The sequence below is a fragment of the Amphiura filiformis genome, chromosome 1 (assembly GCF_039555335.1).
Source record: "Amphiura filiformis chromosome 1, Afil_fr2py, whole genome shotgun sequence".
Lineage (NCBI taxonomy): Eukaryota > Metazoa > Echinodermata > Ophiuroidea > Amphilepidida > Amphiuridae > Amphiura > Amphiura filiformis.
In genome coordinates, this window is record NC_092628.1 from 53,609,675 (window position 1) to 53,627,224 (window position 17,550).

Sequence of the window (17,550 nt, forward strand, 5' to 3'; positions counted from 1 at the left end):
CCTCAATTTTGATTTGCGCATATATTCCCCTCGTATCAAGGATTCCACCCACCTAGTTTGAGCCCGATAGGACAAAGTTTGAAATCCATGACCTTTGACCTTTGACCTTGGATGACCTCCATATGTTTTTCATGCTCCCCTCATACGAAGGTTTCGACCCACCAAGTTTGAGTCCGATCGGACAAAGTTTGACCCCTCCGTAATGACCTTTGACCTCGACTTTATTTTGGGCATATATTCCCCTCGTATCAAGGATCCCACCCGCCAAGTTTGGGCCCGATTGGACAAAGTTTGAAATTTTGACCTTTGACCTTGACCTCCGATGACCTTCAAAAGTACCCGGTAAACAGCGCCCGCCCGGTACCCATCTATGGCTGCAATATCGGAACGATGTGTCGAAGCGCGGCGGAAAGCATAGCCGGACAGACAGACAGACAGACAGACACACAACGGCTATTATTTTAGTAGTATAGATAGATAAGCGACCCACTAGGAGAATATAATTGATGCCAATTCTGTTGCTTTTTTTTTAAAGAGCAGTATGTGGACCGGAGAATAGGTTCTTTATTGAGCACGAAGTGCCTGGTCCATAGTGATTCTTTCTTTAAAAAATACCGTTATTAGTTGCAAAGGTAGGCCGGTTTTGCCAGTTAAAGTGTTTTTTCTTTGTTGATTATTGTTCAATGGATGGTACAAAACAAGATTCTGAAGGATGACAAATTGTCATCCCTGGGCAATTCCAGATATCCATGGTCAAAGTTTATACAGGGATCAAAATTAAAAACTGATATAATTTTGTTCAAACTTATGACAAATTCAAAAAAATATGTAGTTTAATATCGTTGTGGAGCAAAAAGGTCGAAGGTTAAACAGGAAACGCCACAGGGGTTAAAACAGAAAATTATAAAAATGCTCCAATTTTAATTTTAAGAATAGATTGGATCACCGAAACAAAGAATCAGCAAAGAAAAACACTTTTAACTGGCAAAACTATCTAACCTGATCAAACAATAGTTTGCAGCCGGACTAATATCCAAACAAAATAATGCTGCTTTTAATTTTTTTAATCATGCTAATCGACGTTTGCAAAGATAGCGGGTACATTATTTAGTGCATCACAATAAAAAATACTCTTCATTTGCACCTTTTGCAGATTTTCTGGCCAAACAAAGAGCAAAATGTCAGGTGTAACTCATGATGCGCAACCTCGACGCGTCGTTCTCTGGGCACTTCCTCGCACTCTTTCTACCGTCTTTGAAAAGTGTATGGGTTCCATACCAGGGGTACAAATTATCAACGAGCCATACGCTTTTGCATACTACTTCGGTCCCGAAGGCAAAGTAGCAGAAAATCCTGACACTGAAATCAACAAAACTTTACAGGCTGTGATGAAGCAAGGAGAGGCAGTCGTTGGACCGGACGTCAAACCTGGTTGGTTTCACGAGAGCGTTTGTACGTTTCAATGGGTGAAAGATACGCTTGAAGCTCCCTATCCTGGAAAATCACTCGTCTTTTCTAAAGATCAATGCTATTGCATTACTGATAAGCTACACATGATTCCGCGTGGATTTCGCCATACTTTCCTGATTCGCCACCCACATAAAGTATTCCCATCTTGGAAACGCGTTAATTGGAAGTTTCTGCAAAGAGAGGAAGAGGGATTTCCGACATCAAGATTTGCCCGAGCCATTGTGTCCAAAGCGATATGGTTATGCTGAAATGTGTGATTTAGTGGAGCATACGAAACAACGAGGTGATCGTAACCCGGTGTTGATTGACGCGGACGACCTGCAAACGTCACCTGCGTCTATAATGCGTCAATACTGCGACGCGATAGGAATACCATTCCATGAAAGTATGCTTCAATGGCCATCTGGGACAGATTTTCTCGATGACTGGATCATCAATTCTACTTTCGTGTCGGTAAATAAAATTTCTCAAAATGGCGGTTTTTATGAGGAGGCTTTTAATTCGACTCATTTTAAGGCACCATCTAAGATACCATCACGCAGCGAATTGACGGATGACATATTGGAATTAGTGGATGCGTCGATGCCGTATTATGAGAAGCTGTACGAAATGAGAATCAAACCATAAACCATGTAAACGAATGATAGGACTACATGTATAAAGTGGACAACCATAACAGTGAATCAAATCCAGGGTTTAATTAATCGGGGGAGACAAATCTACATCATAAGCTTGGCTGAAAGTTGATTAAATATTTTTGTGAATCACTCAATCATCTGATATTCCTTCCCCAACCAAACTGCTGCATCTATAAACACGAAATTTTTTTAAACCGGAAAACCTAATATTCTAGCCAGTTGGTTTATGTGGAGCAATAGAATATTGAACCCACACCCAGAAACACAAAAAACGTTTTCGACATCATTCGCAAAAGGTTGTCAGGAAACGTTTAAATGTCGGGTTATATAAAGGGTACATTAATGGTATAAAACGTTTTCATAACATTAATAACATTTGCTGGTAATTTACTGCACAGCAAACACAAATGTTTTACAGAAAACATTTAAATGTCGGGTTATATAAAGGGTATAAAAACGTTTTAATAATATTCCAAAAACATTTTTGTTTTTTTGGTACAAATTATTCTAAACAGAATGTTATTTTGGGGTTGAAAAAATATTTTGCCCAAAATATTTACAATAACGTTTTTAAAATGTTTCACGACCTTTATATAACCCGACATTTAAATGTTATCAAAACGTTTTGTAAAAAACATTTTATGATCATTTCTGTGTTTGCTGGGTGCAAATATTTTAACATAATGTTATTTAAGTGTTGACAAAATATTTGGCCAAAAATGTTTGCAAAAATAGTTTACAATGACATTTCGAAAACATTTAAAAAATATTGTTGTAGTGTGTTTTCATACAAAACGTTTCAAAAAGATTTCATATAATATATACCTTTATATAACCCGACATTTTAATGTTATTAAAACGTTTTTAGCTAAACCAAAACCCAAAATATAACTTATTTAAAACGTTTTAAAAACGTTTTTGTGTTTGCTGGGCAGTTAATAAACGAAAATGTGTAATGAATCAAATCTGTCAATCAACAACAAAATTGAAAAAAGAGGTCTGCTGAGCTACCAGGGAGCACCGAAAGCAGGTCGTAGTGCTCCCAACTCCCCAGCAAGCACAATCGAATGTATAGATACTTTTTAGTATTACAGAATACGTTTAATGCCGGGTTATATAAAATAAAGGGTATTGAACGTTTTGATAACAACCCAAAACATTTTTGAAAACTTTCTGACAAACATTCTAAGATAATGTTTTTTAAAGGTGAGTGGTCAGATTTTTTTGTATTGTGTTTTGTACCTCAAATTGAGGTCTGTACCAAAATAAATTATTATCTTGATTCCCAAGTTGTGGGGTAAAGTGCACCAGCCGTTTTGTTGTAGAACGGTATGTATGGTGTTGACAAAATATTTTGCGAAATGTTTAGCAAAAAATATATTTACAATAACATTTTGAAAACATAATAACACAGGATATTCGTGTGTAATTCAATTTCAATGCATGTTATTATTACATCTTGTATTACGGTACATTATTATATCATACTATATATCGAGGGCTTAGAGCCAGAACCACGTATGTCCATTTGTGTTCTCAATTACATGTTACTTATTTCGGTAAGGTTAATTCTGCCCTCCATAAGAAAATGTGAGTGACTTTGGGGTATGCATGGTCACTTGCGTCTAAGGGACGCACCATTAGACTTCAAGGGGGGGGGGGGGGCTGGGAAGTTTTGAAAACTACATGAGCAAAAAAAAAACTTTCCCCACCAACACTAAAAAACAAAAAAACTTGCCCCACCTAACTGTGTATAAATGCATGAAATTTAAAAAAAAAAAATTGCCGCCTTTGGCGGCGAAAAAACCACAACTACGCCGCCTTCGGCGGCGAATTATTTTTTTTCCCCCGACCCCAACTTCCTAACCCCCCCTTGATGTCTAATGGTGCGTCCTTTACTAACTGTTTAGTGACCATGCATATACCCCAAAGTCACTTACATTTATTATGGAGGGCATAATTAACCGTATATTTTGTTGCCGAAATGAGTAAGGTGTAATTGATAAAACAAATGGACATATTATGTGGTTCTGGCTCTAAGCCCTCGATATCATATTACATGTGTATTATATTATCACGATTATTTTAATATTGTATTATATTATAAATTATACCGGTATTATACAAGATACAAGATGAAAGATAATGTTTATGTTATAATAGAACTTGAATGTAGAATTCTAATAAGCACAACTGATAACAATATTGCTTATTATTATTGTTAAATAAGTAGACAGGTTTTCTCGACGGCAGTTAAGTATTTCTACGAGTACGCAGTCGGTCATCACATTACCAGTCCAGTCAGTCCCTTTGTGAGTAGTCGAGCTTTCGTCAGATGTGTATCTGACTTCATCAGGACATCATGAAGTCAGAAACACATGTGACGAAAGTTAGACCACTCACACAGAGACCAGCTGCATCGGTACTGTGATAACCGACGATGTGCTCGTAGAAATACTGTAACATAATTATTAATATAATTATTTATTCCATCTACAATGCTGGCCATAACGGCCCTGATTTGGTAAAACGATCTAACTTGAAATTTGGACATTTTGAGATAAATCCATATCATGGGTAATGTGAGGGCGCTCTTTCCATTTGTGACATCCTCAAATCACCACCATGCCACCAAATAATGAGATTTATATATTTTCTAAGACATTAGATCTGTTTAATAATTTATTTTATTCAAAAAGAAAAACATCAAGTGTTCAAACTTTAAAGCTCTTTTTCTCGAAACAGCGATTTTAATTTCAAGTTAGATCATTTTACCAAATCAGGGCCGATAAGTGTTGGGACGGTTTGATAGGGTAATGTAAATAAGCCCCCCACTTCCCCGATCAATGTTGAATCCTACTTTTTTGGTCACACACGCTTAGTGGCACACAACATTGATTGGTGGGGAAGGGGAGGGTTGGGGTGTTAGGAAAGGGTTTAGGCTTCACACCAGGGTTAGCGGTGACCTGCCGAGGCCAGGGGTCCAAATTGGCAAATAAAGGGGTCCAGGCATCTAATTCTACACAGACGCACAAAATTAAGGGGTCCAAATCACGGGGACCTGCCAAATCAAGGAGTCCTGGACCCCAAGACCCCTTAAAACGCTACCCCTGCTTCACACCTAAGAAACCTCCACTTCATCACGTTAATAATGACGGAAATAAGGCCATAATACAGGGTGTCCCAGAATGATCTATACCGGAAAAGATGGAATTTTTTAGGTATGAAGGGCATGTTTATTGGTTATATTGTTTTGCATTTTAAGTTTTACATATATTTAGCTTTCTCAGATTTTTTAGATTTTAAAGATTGGACGTTTTTAGTAGAAGTTATAGAAGATTGCGTAAAAATGGTGAATTCTAAGTTTTGACAATGCAACCTATTTTGAAAATCTGTAAAATTACTAACCGTTCAGCACAAAGTTATTTGGAAAAAGTTATGCAGGTATTTTAGTTGTGCCCCGTTCATATTTCCACTAAATATCCGATATCCATCTATTATTTATGACGATACGAATCAGTTAAAGTTGTTTGATTGACATTAAATGTACATAAAAAGATCCATGAGTTGATCAAGTGTGTTGTGCCATTTTTCAAGGATATGCGAGTCGTTTGCGCTGAAAATAAAAAGCAGGTTTTCATCGATTTTACATTATTCCATGCCACGCCAAAACAAATAAAGGTAGCGTGCTGAAATTAACAGAATAAGTAGGAGACATGTCCAACATTATAATACAGGTATCAAAAATAGATACACTGCCCGTCTTCTATTTTTAGTTATTTTTGCAAACACGGTACAAATCATTCTGGGACACCCTGTATAGTGTACGTTTTCCATAAGTGTCCCAACACATTTTGGTCATGGTTGTAGATATAGAATATGATACAGACTGTTTATCTAGAGAATAAATCTGGCACAATACATATGCTACACCAAGACGCTAATTAACTTTCAGTTTGTATATTCTGTCGGTCCGTGCCACGTCACTTCCGGTTGATGATGCGACTCACGGTCGAGTGAAAACAAGTCCCTGATTCGATTTTTGTTGATGATTTCTGTCATTGGTGTTATGTAAATTTCGATCGCAAATAGTCAGTGGCATCAAACAACCGTTTCTAAGTCTTCAGAGTGGAAGAAACTTACTTGATTTACCGTTTATATACTGACAAACTTAAAATTAAATTCCATGGTCGAGTGTATCATAACAAACCGTGAGTCACATGCAGTTTGGGCCCGAGACTAGAGATAGCCCGGATGTTGGACCGACAGAATATCGGCCAAAATTAACAAAGTATTGCTATACCATCTTTCACCCTGATGTGGCAGTGACGTCAACGCGTTGACTTTGCCTGCACATCTTAATTAAGCGCGTGCGTGTCAACAACAGCGCCTTGAGCAAAATGCTAGCGACTTGAGCCTGCGCTCAATTACATCACTGCCACTTCAGGGTGAAAAATTGTATTATATAGATAAAGTGACCTATGATGTCACATGTTTACATTCAGACCGCCCTCTGCTGTTTCAAAGCAGGCAAAATAACACAGAAGTGTCTATGACAGACCACATAAATCTCTTTAAAACTCAACTTTCAAAAACCTTTGAAGTTTTGTGTGATATTATGTATATAGCTTGATGCATTTATAAACAAGATTGATACCATTTTTTGTATTATTTGCTTTGAAACCAAAGTTAATGAATAAAAATCAACTTCTTCCATGTAAACTATAGTGTTTTTTGCCTGACAGTTTTGATCACAGACCAACAGAGGGCGTATCAAATGTAAACACATGTCACCTCATCTATACTTGTACAATAACTGTTGAAATATAATAAGGATGCTATTTTGTGACGCGTACTTCACAAGGGTACAATTTTTCATCATTTCATTCATTTGAAAAATGCTTAATTTTGTAACAAAAATAATTTTCACCTAAATTTCGACCTTTTTGGATGAAGTTGGTAAATATTAAAAAAATATTTGCGCTTCCTAGATATTTAGCCTAGGCCTTAAACTAGTTTTTGGAAATTTATAAAAAAATATTGAAGAATTTTTGTTATGTTGTCTAAACGAATTTTGGAAAAATGTTTCTTTTGTAATTTTCTTTTCTCCAAAACATAAAACTGAACCACAATATATATATATTTCTTAAACTACCTCCATCATCACATCTCTGTTATCTTACGTGCCAGGATATTGAAATTACCCATGGATATGCTCTAAAATCTTGGCTACAAAATGAAAGTTTTAGTTTTAGTTAACCTTAAAACAAAGAACAAGAAAAACCATGTTGCTTTATATAATTTTGTGTTGACAAGAATGTTGTTCTAACAAAATTTTTGAGTTTCGAGTTTCTACTGTACTTCCTGCATGATTATAACTAAATAACCCTTACCACATACAAGTTCTAACCAATGACAATTAAAGTACAGAGGTCCCGGGTGCCTGATGAAGTCTCGGTGGTATCGCCCATCGGACGCAACGTAGCAAAAGTGAGTTACAGAATTTTAGTTCATAATCTTTTACGCTTAGCCTAGAATATCCCGCAGAATATTTGATGTATTTTTATATTAAACCCAATACATAGCCATTTTCGTATTCATAATACCCATCCACCATTATGAATATCTAAAGTGAGTGTTCCCCTCCAGTTTTTCTTTCAGAACCCTTAGTTGTGAGTTGACTTCGTCCCATTCAAGTAACTTCCTTCAAGATGGCGGTTACTCGTCTCAGTCACAGTAAATGCTTCGCGACCATGAAGTGTTCGACGGTTGTTGAAGCATAGAATGTCACCTGCATGGTGTGTAGAAAATTAAAAATTGAAACAAAAAGCATTAAAAGTATAAGCCCGTCCATTAGCATGCAGTTGGAGAATGGTATAGTGCATTAAGCAATGTACGTGATGTGTGATATACAGTAAGCCAAAAAATTAAGGGACCAGTTATGTTCACCTCCTGATATCCTAAACAAAGACAGATATGCCATAATTGGAACCAGCAACCAATACCTGCATCTTTTAGCTCAAATTTAAGACCTCATTCGTTGAAATTGTTCAAGAAATAAAAGACACGGCGATCCAAAAACCCAAGGAAGATACCAATTTAAAAGTTGCCCTATTGATTTGTACACAAAGCGTTCGTGAACAAGTGTACTAGCGCTGCGCTTCCATTGATCAGCACGTTAAAACTAGCGTCGTGCTTTCATTGATTAGAACACAAAAGTGCAACTTTTGATCCCGGGCTTTTGATTTCGTTTCTTCATTAGGTTTTTAGATCACCGTCTCTTTAATTCTCATTCAATTTTAACAAATAAGGTCTTAAATCAGAGCTAAAGAGTACAGGTATTGACTGCTTGTTTTAATTTTGACATATTTGACTTTATTTAGGATATACAGGGGTGAACATAACTGGTACCTTAATTCTTTGGCTTACTATATATAGCGCCATACAAATAGGAAATACAAAAGTAAACTGCACATAAATGAAACAGTAAAAACAAATAAATAAAAACAAAGATAAAAAAAGTCATGTATATTTGGATAAGAATACAATCATTTAGGAGAGTTTATTCTTTGGAGCGGTTGGTTGTAGTTTTTGTCGAAGTGATAAGTGCGAACTACTATTATAAACCTCTAGGACCATTGAGGGAGAATTTTGCAGTGGAAAGCAGTTCTTGCTAAATTGGTGCCATACCCACGCTTCACATTCCGTCATGCATTATGATGCATATAGGATGTCCCGGGTAGGATGTGTTTACAATTATCTGCTACTTGGTCCATTTGAGAACAAAATCAAGACGAAAATGAATAAAAGTAGGAAGATTTTAGTCTGGCTTCAATCGTCATACCCATTGAATACCCTCTTTTATTGTGTTGTTAAAAACGAAAAATATTACCCCCCCGTTTATATGTGATATAACAGTATACATTAATAATTCGTATTTTTTGTTATGCAATATGCCTATTGTAGGAAGGAATTTATACAAATCGACATCCGGTAGAGAAACCCTAAAGGTGAGTATGGTATCTAATTGCAATTTAATCCAATGATTTGTGCTACCCTTACCATTGTCCATCTTATATTTGAATAAGTTGTCAGGATGGTATAGTATATCATGATAGGCTTTCATGGCATGGTATAATGGCCTGACGTTTGACTGTGGTATGCGTAACATAGGACTTCTGCCATGATCACTCCAGTATACACCTGCTACTTTATCTCTCTCGTCCAGTCTAGAAATATAATAACACACGAAAGATGATTGTTAGAGCTCAATTGATTAGAGCAATAGACTGATGTAGCCTTGCCAGCAAGCCTAAAATGTGGCGATATTAGAGAGATTGCGATTTCCAAACGTAGGTATCGGACGTACGTTGATCTATTCAAAACCACTCTCCTGTATCGAAGCGATGTCACGTACTTAGCTTCGAAGAATTTCCACGTGCGAAATCAACGTAGATATTATAGTAGCTTATAGTCTTTGTTCCAGGCGCCTTGTTGTCCTTCGTGACGAATGAGTACAATCCAGTTTGGAACCGAGACTATAGCAATATCTAAAATCGTATTAACGTACGTAAAAACGTACGTTAAAACGTACGGTCCACGTGCTGCGTATGGAACATCGCAACCTGTCTAATATCAAACCAACATTACTGACGCACTAAAACCCAGGTTCATTTGATTGGTTGATTCTTATTATAATTTTGAAGAAATCTATACCTGTGAAACATTGCCTACCACTGCCGAACAACTTACCTCAAGCACTGATGGACTAAGTGTTATATACATGTAGTTTGTGAATTTCGGGGGTGGCAAAATCAACTAACTTTGCACAAAATTGCCGCAAAAAGTCGATTTGTTGTAATTGTTTGGGGTTTGCCTTAAACGTGGGCATTGTAACCCCCTCCATCCCCACCCACGTAGTACAGCCACTAAGGGCACGGGTTCGAGTCTCATGTCGGCGCATTCTCCGATTTATTCATCTGGACTTGCGTCGAAACTTCTTTATTTCATTTGTCTTTTAAGACAAATTAAAAGTTTTAATTGTAACGCATTGTAATAAAACTGCCCTTTACTCTTGAAAGCATTTTGTTTGCTCTGGTTTACAATGCGTAACCCTAGTACCTTATTATATTATTTGAGTATACCTTTTTGGTTACAACATAACTTTAATTTAACAATTTTCCCAATGTTGGCAATATACATAATACATGTATCATCCATCATAAGGGCAGCTTGTCGTTTCTAAGTATATTTTACAAGATTGGTCACACGATATAGTTTTGCAAATGATAGACATGTTTACCAAACGGTTCGTTAGACTAGTATTCTTACAATTTTGTGATGTGACTTTTTCCTACCATAACTAAATAGCTACATGTACATAAAATACTCCACTCGGTTTTTGTTGTCCATTTTAAACCTTACTACAGGCCGATCAAATCACGCACCTGGTACTAATAGTCTACGGTATTGCGTTAATAAAAATGCAATTTAATGCATAAAAACTACAATTTCATAAATTACAATCTGTGTAAAATGCTAATCAGAACAGAAAAGGTTTGAATTTATTTAAAAGGGTGGGTTTTCACTTTAAAAAAAAAAAAATAATAAAAGTTAAAAAAAAAAAGAAGAAGAAAAAAAAAGAAGAAAGTTGGAGTGGTTCTATTGTACAATATGTAAACCCCTTGTTTGTATAATATACTTCAGATAGAGTGGCCTTTTGACATTACGATAAGGCATTTATTTGCATTCTGGTCCAGACTAATTATGACATACCGTATGACTGGGTGTCTTGCGTATTGATGATACCTCCCATAATGATCGATGCCAATGTCGTAGTACTCCACTGCAGTTGATGTCAGTATCCTGTAAGCCTCTGAGTCGTGTTGTTTGAGCTCTTCTGCTGCTTTAAAGCCATCAGCCAGATCATTCTCCCCGCCAGTACCTATCACTTGGTCTATGCAATGAAGAAGTTGGATCTAGAAAAGAATATAACATATACCTTCAAATACAAGACCGTAAAAAGCTTTAGCTCATTTTGCGAATTCATCTGAAAGACAGATTCTTCTTGTATCGATGAGTTGATCAAAGCTCAGTATAAAACCGAAAGAGACTTATTTCAAAGCTTATTTCCCTGTTTCTGTAAGGAGCTCCGACGTTCCCAGTCTGCATAATAGAAGTGCTCTTGTCTGGGAATCAGTAGCGTAGCTAGGGGGCAAGGGAGGGTTAGTGCCCCGGGACGCCGAATCGACCAATCCAGCGGCCCTAGATCGATTCTGCGTCTCATCCAAGCGCTAAAAGTCAAACATTTTCTCGAGCGTCCGGCGCATTTCAACCTACATTGTAATTGAAAGACCAATCGGAGAGGGGGGACTTGCACTCAACTTAAATTTTAGTAGGGGTGTGCGTCGCGGAGCTAAGAACTAAGAACTGACGGCGAACCCGCTAAAAACCCACTAATTGATATGTATTCCCGTCGTAAATGCGTATCCCACAAGCACTAGCAGCAACAAATCTTCAGATAACACCCGGTGAAGGCGACCCGGTGAAAGCGCCCCAATGAGTGAAATATGAGTAGCGTAGAAGTATAGGCCTAATTTTGATTTCAATAATAATGTTTATTTACCCCTGGTGCCCAAATGTAGTACGCCAAATCTGTGTGTAACGGTAGGCGGCCACTCGTGTAGGCTGCATTACTGGCATCTATTTTACTCTTCACTTGGAATGTTGGTCTAAAAAGAAAAAAAAATACGTTGAGAATTCAGATGCTGAAATAATAAGTTGAGAATTCAGATGTTGAAAAACCCTTTGCACCCTTATTTGATAATATTAAGCCATGTCCTTAATAAGGACTTCTTATCTGCTTATCTTCGCTAACAATGATAGTTCACAGACAGCATTTGACCTCAGCTGACATCTGTGGTGTCATCCAATATACACTGCTCAAATAAAGTATTGTTACACTTTAAAAAGTCGCCAGGATTTAAAAGCCAAAGAATTATGAGCAATAAACGCATATGCCTAACGAATTTTGACTCCTCATTTGTTGCTCTGCTATCTTGTTGAAAAACGTTACAAGCATTTCAATGGTAAAGAGTTGGATTTCAAGTGTTGCAGATATTACTGGATGAGTATCCAATGCGTTCTTTTTCATTCAAATTTAAACCATTACTAGTATATTTGTCACATAGTTGTTTAATCGATGAAAAGCAGTGACAGCATTGGTCAAGAAATATAAGACACCTATAGTCATAAGCATGCGTCGTCGCATTACAGCAGTTGTGAACAGTGCATGAAAGACACACTAAAGTATTGAACATGTTTTAGCATATCTGTAGACATGGGGTAGTCTTCAGTGAACGGCTCTTTTCAGAGCCACCAAAACCTTTAAAATTAGCAGATTGGCGAGATCTGCTTGTTCTCTGTTGACAAGGGGTAGTCTTCAGTGAACGACTCTTTTCAGAGCCATCAGTAGGCAAGGGGCGGCCTACATGTCTCATTCTTAGGTACTTTGTCAGAGCTACTACTGACGAAAGGTTGACAATTCTAAACTTGTCCGACGGCGAACCCGCTAAAAACCCACTAATTGTTATTATTTTAGCATGTTTAGGATAAACTGAAGTTGCATAACTGCATTTGGCATGACTGCGAATGAATCCACGAAAACAAGATTTACATGAGATTGAAATAAACAGGTTCAATAAGAAAATATTTCTTTTATGAATTTATAGTATGTTTATAGGCTTTGCACTTTTGTGGCGACTGCAACGTTTGAAATCCGACCCTTTACCATTGAAATACTTGTAATTCTTTTCAACGAGATCCCCAAAGCAACAAATTAGGTGTCGAGTTTATTGAATTGCTCAATTCTCTTTTGGTTTTTAATTCATGGGACTTTATCAAGTGTAACGATAATTTTTTTGAGCAGTGTTTATATCATGAACATGATGTATCAATTTGCATTTGTTGCTTGTCCTTATCATTAAATAAACCAATAATATTGACAAGTCAAAACAACAGATAAGACAACGAATTAAAAAAAAAGTTAATATTCTTCTGTGCAACTACAAAAGACCTATAGACAAGCAATGACAAGTTCAAGCTGGATTTTACTGGTTTGAAATTTGCATTAAATTGCCTAATTCGAACATTTTTTATCTACTATTTACGTAGACCAAAGAACCAACTGGGACGATCGCGATAACGCGATTGATAAAAAAACGCACTTCGCCGCAAATTGCTTTAGTATATTTAACGTGTTTAAGGGATCTAAAATGAGCGTTTATTGCGTTTCGACAGTATTTTTTGTGAGACATGAGAGCACCTCAGACCTATCGAATTACATTCTGAATACGAAGCATGTCTTTCTGATATCAAATAATTTTCATTTTTTGAAAATCACAATATAATACAAATTTTATGACAAATTATAAAAATTTGATATTTTTCAAATATTTGATATATAACAGTCCTCGAAGTAAATTATATAAATCTAATGACATATTCTTAAAGTGTATGTAGCAGGGAGGAAAAGCCGACGGTCAATTGAAAATTGTGACCTTTCATATTGAAGATATGGATTTTTTTCCCAAAAGACTTACTTTTTTTGGTGTTTTGGAAAAAAAAAATCCATTTCTTCAATACGAAAGGTCAAAATTTTCAATTGATCGTCGGCTTTTCATCCCACCTACATACACTTTAAATATAAATCATCAGATTTATAAAGTTTACTTCAAGTACTGTTAAATATCAAAAATATCAATTTTTAATGATTTGCCATAAAATGTGTATTAAATTGCGAATTTTAAAAAATCAAAATTATTTGATATCAGAATGACATTCTTCGTATTCAGAATGCAATTCGATATGTCTGATGTGCTCTAATGTCCCACAATAAATACTGTCCAAACGTTCATACCCCAGCCCTTAATTAACTTGAGAAACATTTCTGTAGTTTTCAACGTAGTTAAGGGCTGGGTAACGTTTGGACAGTATGTTCTGTGGGACATGATGAGCATATCAGACATATCGAATTGAATTCTGAATACGATGAATGTCCTTCTGATATCAAATAATTTAGATTTTTTGAAATTCGCAATGTAATACACATTTTATGGCAAATGATTAAAAAATTGTTATTTTTGATATTTAACAGTCCTCGAAGTAAACTTTTATAAATCTAATGATATGTACTTAAAGTGTATGTAGATCAGTAGCTGGGATGAAAAGCCGACGATCAATTGAAAATTTTGACCTTTCGTATGGATTCCTCCCCCCCCCCCAAAAACCAAAAAAAGTTAGGTCTATTTGGGGGAAAATGTTTATCTTCAATATGAGTCAAATTTTTCAATTGATCGTCGGCTTTTCATCTCAGCTACATACACTTTTTAAAGTGTATGTACTTAAAAGTACATATGATAACAAAATATAATGATATGTACTTAAATGATATGTACTTAAAAGTACATAAAAGTATGTACATATTATATGATAATAAAGTATAATGATATGTACTTAAAAGTACATATCATTAGATTTAGAAAGTTAACTTCGATTTTTTTTTGTGGGACATGAGAGCACATCAGAAATATCGGATTGAATTCTGAATACGAGGAATGTCCCGGGGGAATGTCCTTCTGATATCAAAATAATTTGGATTGTTTGAAATTCGCAATATAATACAAATTTTATGACAAATTATTAAAATTTGATTTTTTAAATGTTTGATATTTAAGTGCTCGAAGTCTTCGAATGTTACGCCTATAAATGTTGGTATACAATAGGTCCATTCAGAGTCACGCACGCACATTGTTGTCCGGGCTTTTTGGAAATTGTGGTGTTGTCAATGATTGTGGGTCTGTATACTCAAGTTTATTCGACTTGAAATATTTTATAAGTGGTGAAAATTATTCAGTTTTTGTTACTGTGAGCGTCAAGAAATATTGCACTTACCCACTTCTGGCACTGAGCAGTCATATACGCAACGCGCAACTAGCGTAAGTGCTGCTCCCAACTGTGTGCACGCCATTCTATATCAACACATGATGTTATGAGTCCCATTTTTCGTCAAATAGAAACCGAACAAACTTTTAGATATTCTTACCCATAATTACACGGCCGTAAAAAGGCAACTCTGTTACCAATTCTGTGAAGTTGTCCCGTCTCCCTCGGTGTATTTTTGACAACAGTCAACCCCAGTTCTTGCAACTCGACCAACCAATCATAAAGTGCTCTGTCATCATTCAATAAATCTTCAAACTCAAAAAACTTGAGTTGAGTTTCTCCGACGTTTGCACCCCAGTATCTCAGACTTGGGTCAAAAGTAGTGTCTTCATCCGACTTATCGAATTTGAAATATTTCAACCAATTGACACTGTATTCACTCTCATGTCCATCGCTCCATTCGATGATGATCTCCGCATCACCAACTCTCTCGCTTTCAAGCTCGATACGTCTAACCTCAACATGGATTGGATGAACCCCGGGATCGATCTCTCTGAAGTCCGCAATCCGAGCCTGGACACTATCGTGAAAACACGATTTACATCGACATACGTCGCGTAACCAAACATACGGATAGGTTTGAACCTTGTCGACAGACTTGTCCTCTTCGAGCCATTCGATTTTCAGAGATTTTGTATCATTACAAGGGGTAATTTCAACATGAAGAATACGAGGTTCATGCTGTATGTGTTCGGAGTTGTAACTCGACATATAACGATGTGCTATGTTGATGTTCGCGTATAGCGGACGTGAGAGAAGACGATTTCGCTCTTGGTGCATTCCTGTGCCTCCAATCCGTTTGTAATTGCTACTACTCATGCTACTTGTACTATTACCATGATTACGGCAGCAATTCCCAAGAATAGTACTACATCTCTGAATATGATTCTTCTTGGTACTTTTAGCAGCAATAGGCGAAGTTAAACATTTTTTCAAGAAGTAACTGCCGCCAAGCTTTGTGATGGACGCAGCCATTATTAATGCAACAATCACACAGCTGTCAAGCTTTTACACAATAACCTTGTTATAGCGATTCCACGCAAAGGTTTACTATTGTAATTTGTGTTTTGATATATGTCATGCCAAGAACATGACCTCTAGTTTCCTGAATAAACACCGCTCATTGTATTTCGCTCCCGCATCCCCGGCCAGCACACGATAGAAAGCAGGTGGTGGCCGCATTGCATTCTCTAAATTCAGTAAATTTTCATCGTCAACCGTGTAATTGAATGGGATTATTTTGAAATTTTAAAACGCTTGAAATATCACAAACCTATGTTGATAAATAATATAAATATAAGCTAAAACCGTTGGGGTTCGATAATGAACCCCACAAAACTAACCGACTATATTGGAAATGCCCGTGGAAATGCCATATGGCCGTGCGGTTTCACAAGTTGCCGGCTCGATCATGTCATCCGCCGCCTGCTAGAAAGCGCAGGTTACCAGTTCAGTATTTATCGATTAAATCGACCGAATGGTGGCAATGGACCAGTGGCAATAGGAACGCACCATTTGATTTTCGGGGGAGGGTGGACAAGGGAGTTTGGACAGGGAATCTCTATTATTATTGGGAATTGCCTGTTACACATGATCGCACACAAGGTCGTAGGCAATTGGTCGGACCTCATCTGCTCAGAACATATTGACCCAGGTCAGCATACCGCCATATCCTTCCCGACATGCTTAGTAGCCAAGTCGTAGAAGAGTGGATCCACACACTATGTACACATATACATTTGGCCACATTTTATTATACGATTAATACGAATTTATTAAACATGGTAACAAATATTCTCCAGCAATTCGGTTATAGATGGAACTGGTAGGCATATTATAAATTCGGGATATTAAATATCTTCCTGACCAGCCAGATCTGCGCATGGTCAAAGACGAGTATCAGACCGACGCAAACTGGCTTAGTCTCCACATCAGCCAGTTTGGTTCCGCCCCTCCACTGGGAGCGTAACCTGTGTAGGAGACTGGGTTGGACCTGGTCGGACCTCATCTCTCCCCATCGATTGTGTCCTATAATCCCCGACATTGCCCTTATGAAGTCACATCGCTCTGGTTTGGATTGGGCAAATTGCAATCGTAGAAAGCGGTGTTTGGCGGCGAATACTTTGATATATGGTCCAAAGTTTATTGAGCGAGATGAAAGCATAGAAAGTGGCGAAAGTGATTGTCAACTATGTTTACGTTTACGAATTTTGATTTATTAAGGAACCGTTCACAAACTCTTGTAAGGGGGGTGGGGCTGATGCAAAACAATTTCATCGCGAAAATTTTTCAGGGCCCCCCTTTACAGACCTCAAAAATATGACGTACATATTTTATTAAAATGAAATAAAATAAAATAACCACATACGCCTAAAAGCATAAAAAATTTGTACTAAAAAAGTATTCTGTCGCCAAAAGGTGCTGGATAAAACTATACTTC

At 37.0% G+C, this 17,550-nt stretch overlaps 1 protein-coding gene and 1 pseudogene across 1 annotated transcript; one reads left to right on the forward strand and one right to left on the reverse strand.

Moving 5' to 3' along the window:
* Positions 1-1,158: 1,158 nt before the first annotated feature.
* On the forward strand, positions 1,159-2,436 carry LOC140166497 (uncharacterized). Its single transcript, XM_072189981.1, has 2 exons — positions 1,159-1,629; positions 1,670-2,436. Exons 1-2 carry the CDS (start codon positions 1,179-1,181, stop codon positions 2,095-2,097), a joined length of 879 nt encoding a protein of 292 aa, XP_072046082.1. The 5' UTR covers positions 1,159-1,178; the 3' UTR covers positions 2,098-2,436.
* Positions 2,437-5,921: 3,485 nt separating this feature from the next.
* LOC140148839 (gamma-butyrobetaine dioxygenase-like) lies at positions 5,922-16,221 on the reverse strand (annotated as a pseudogene).
* Between the last annotated feature and the right edge of the window lie 1,329 nt (positions 16,222-17,550).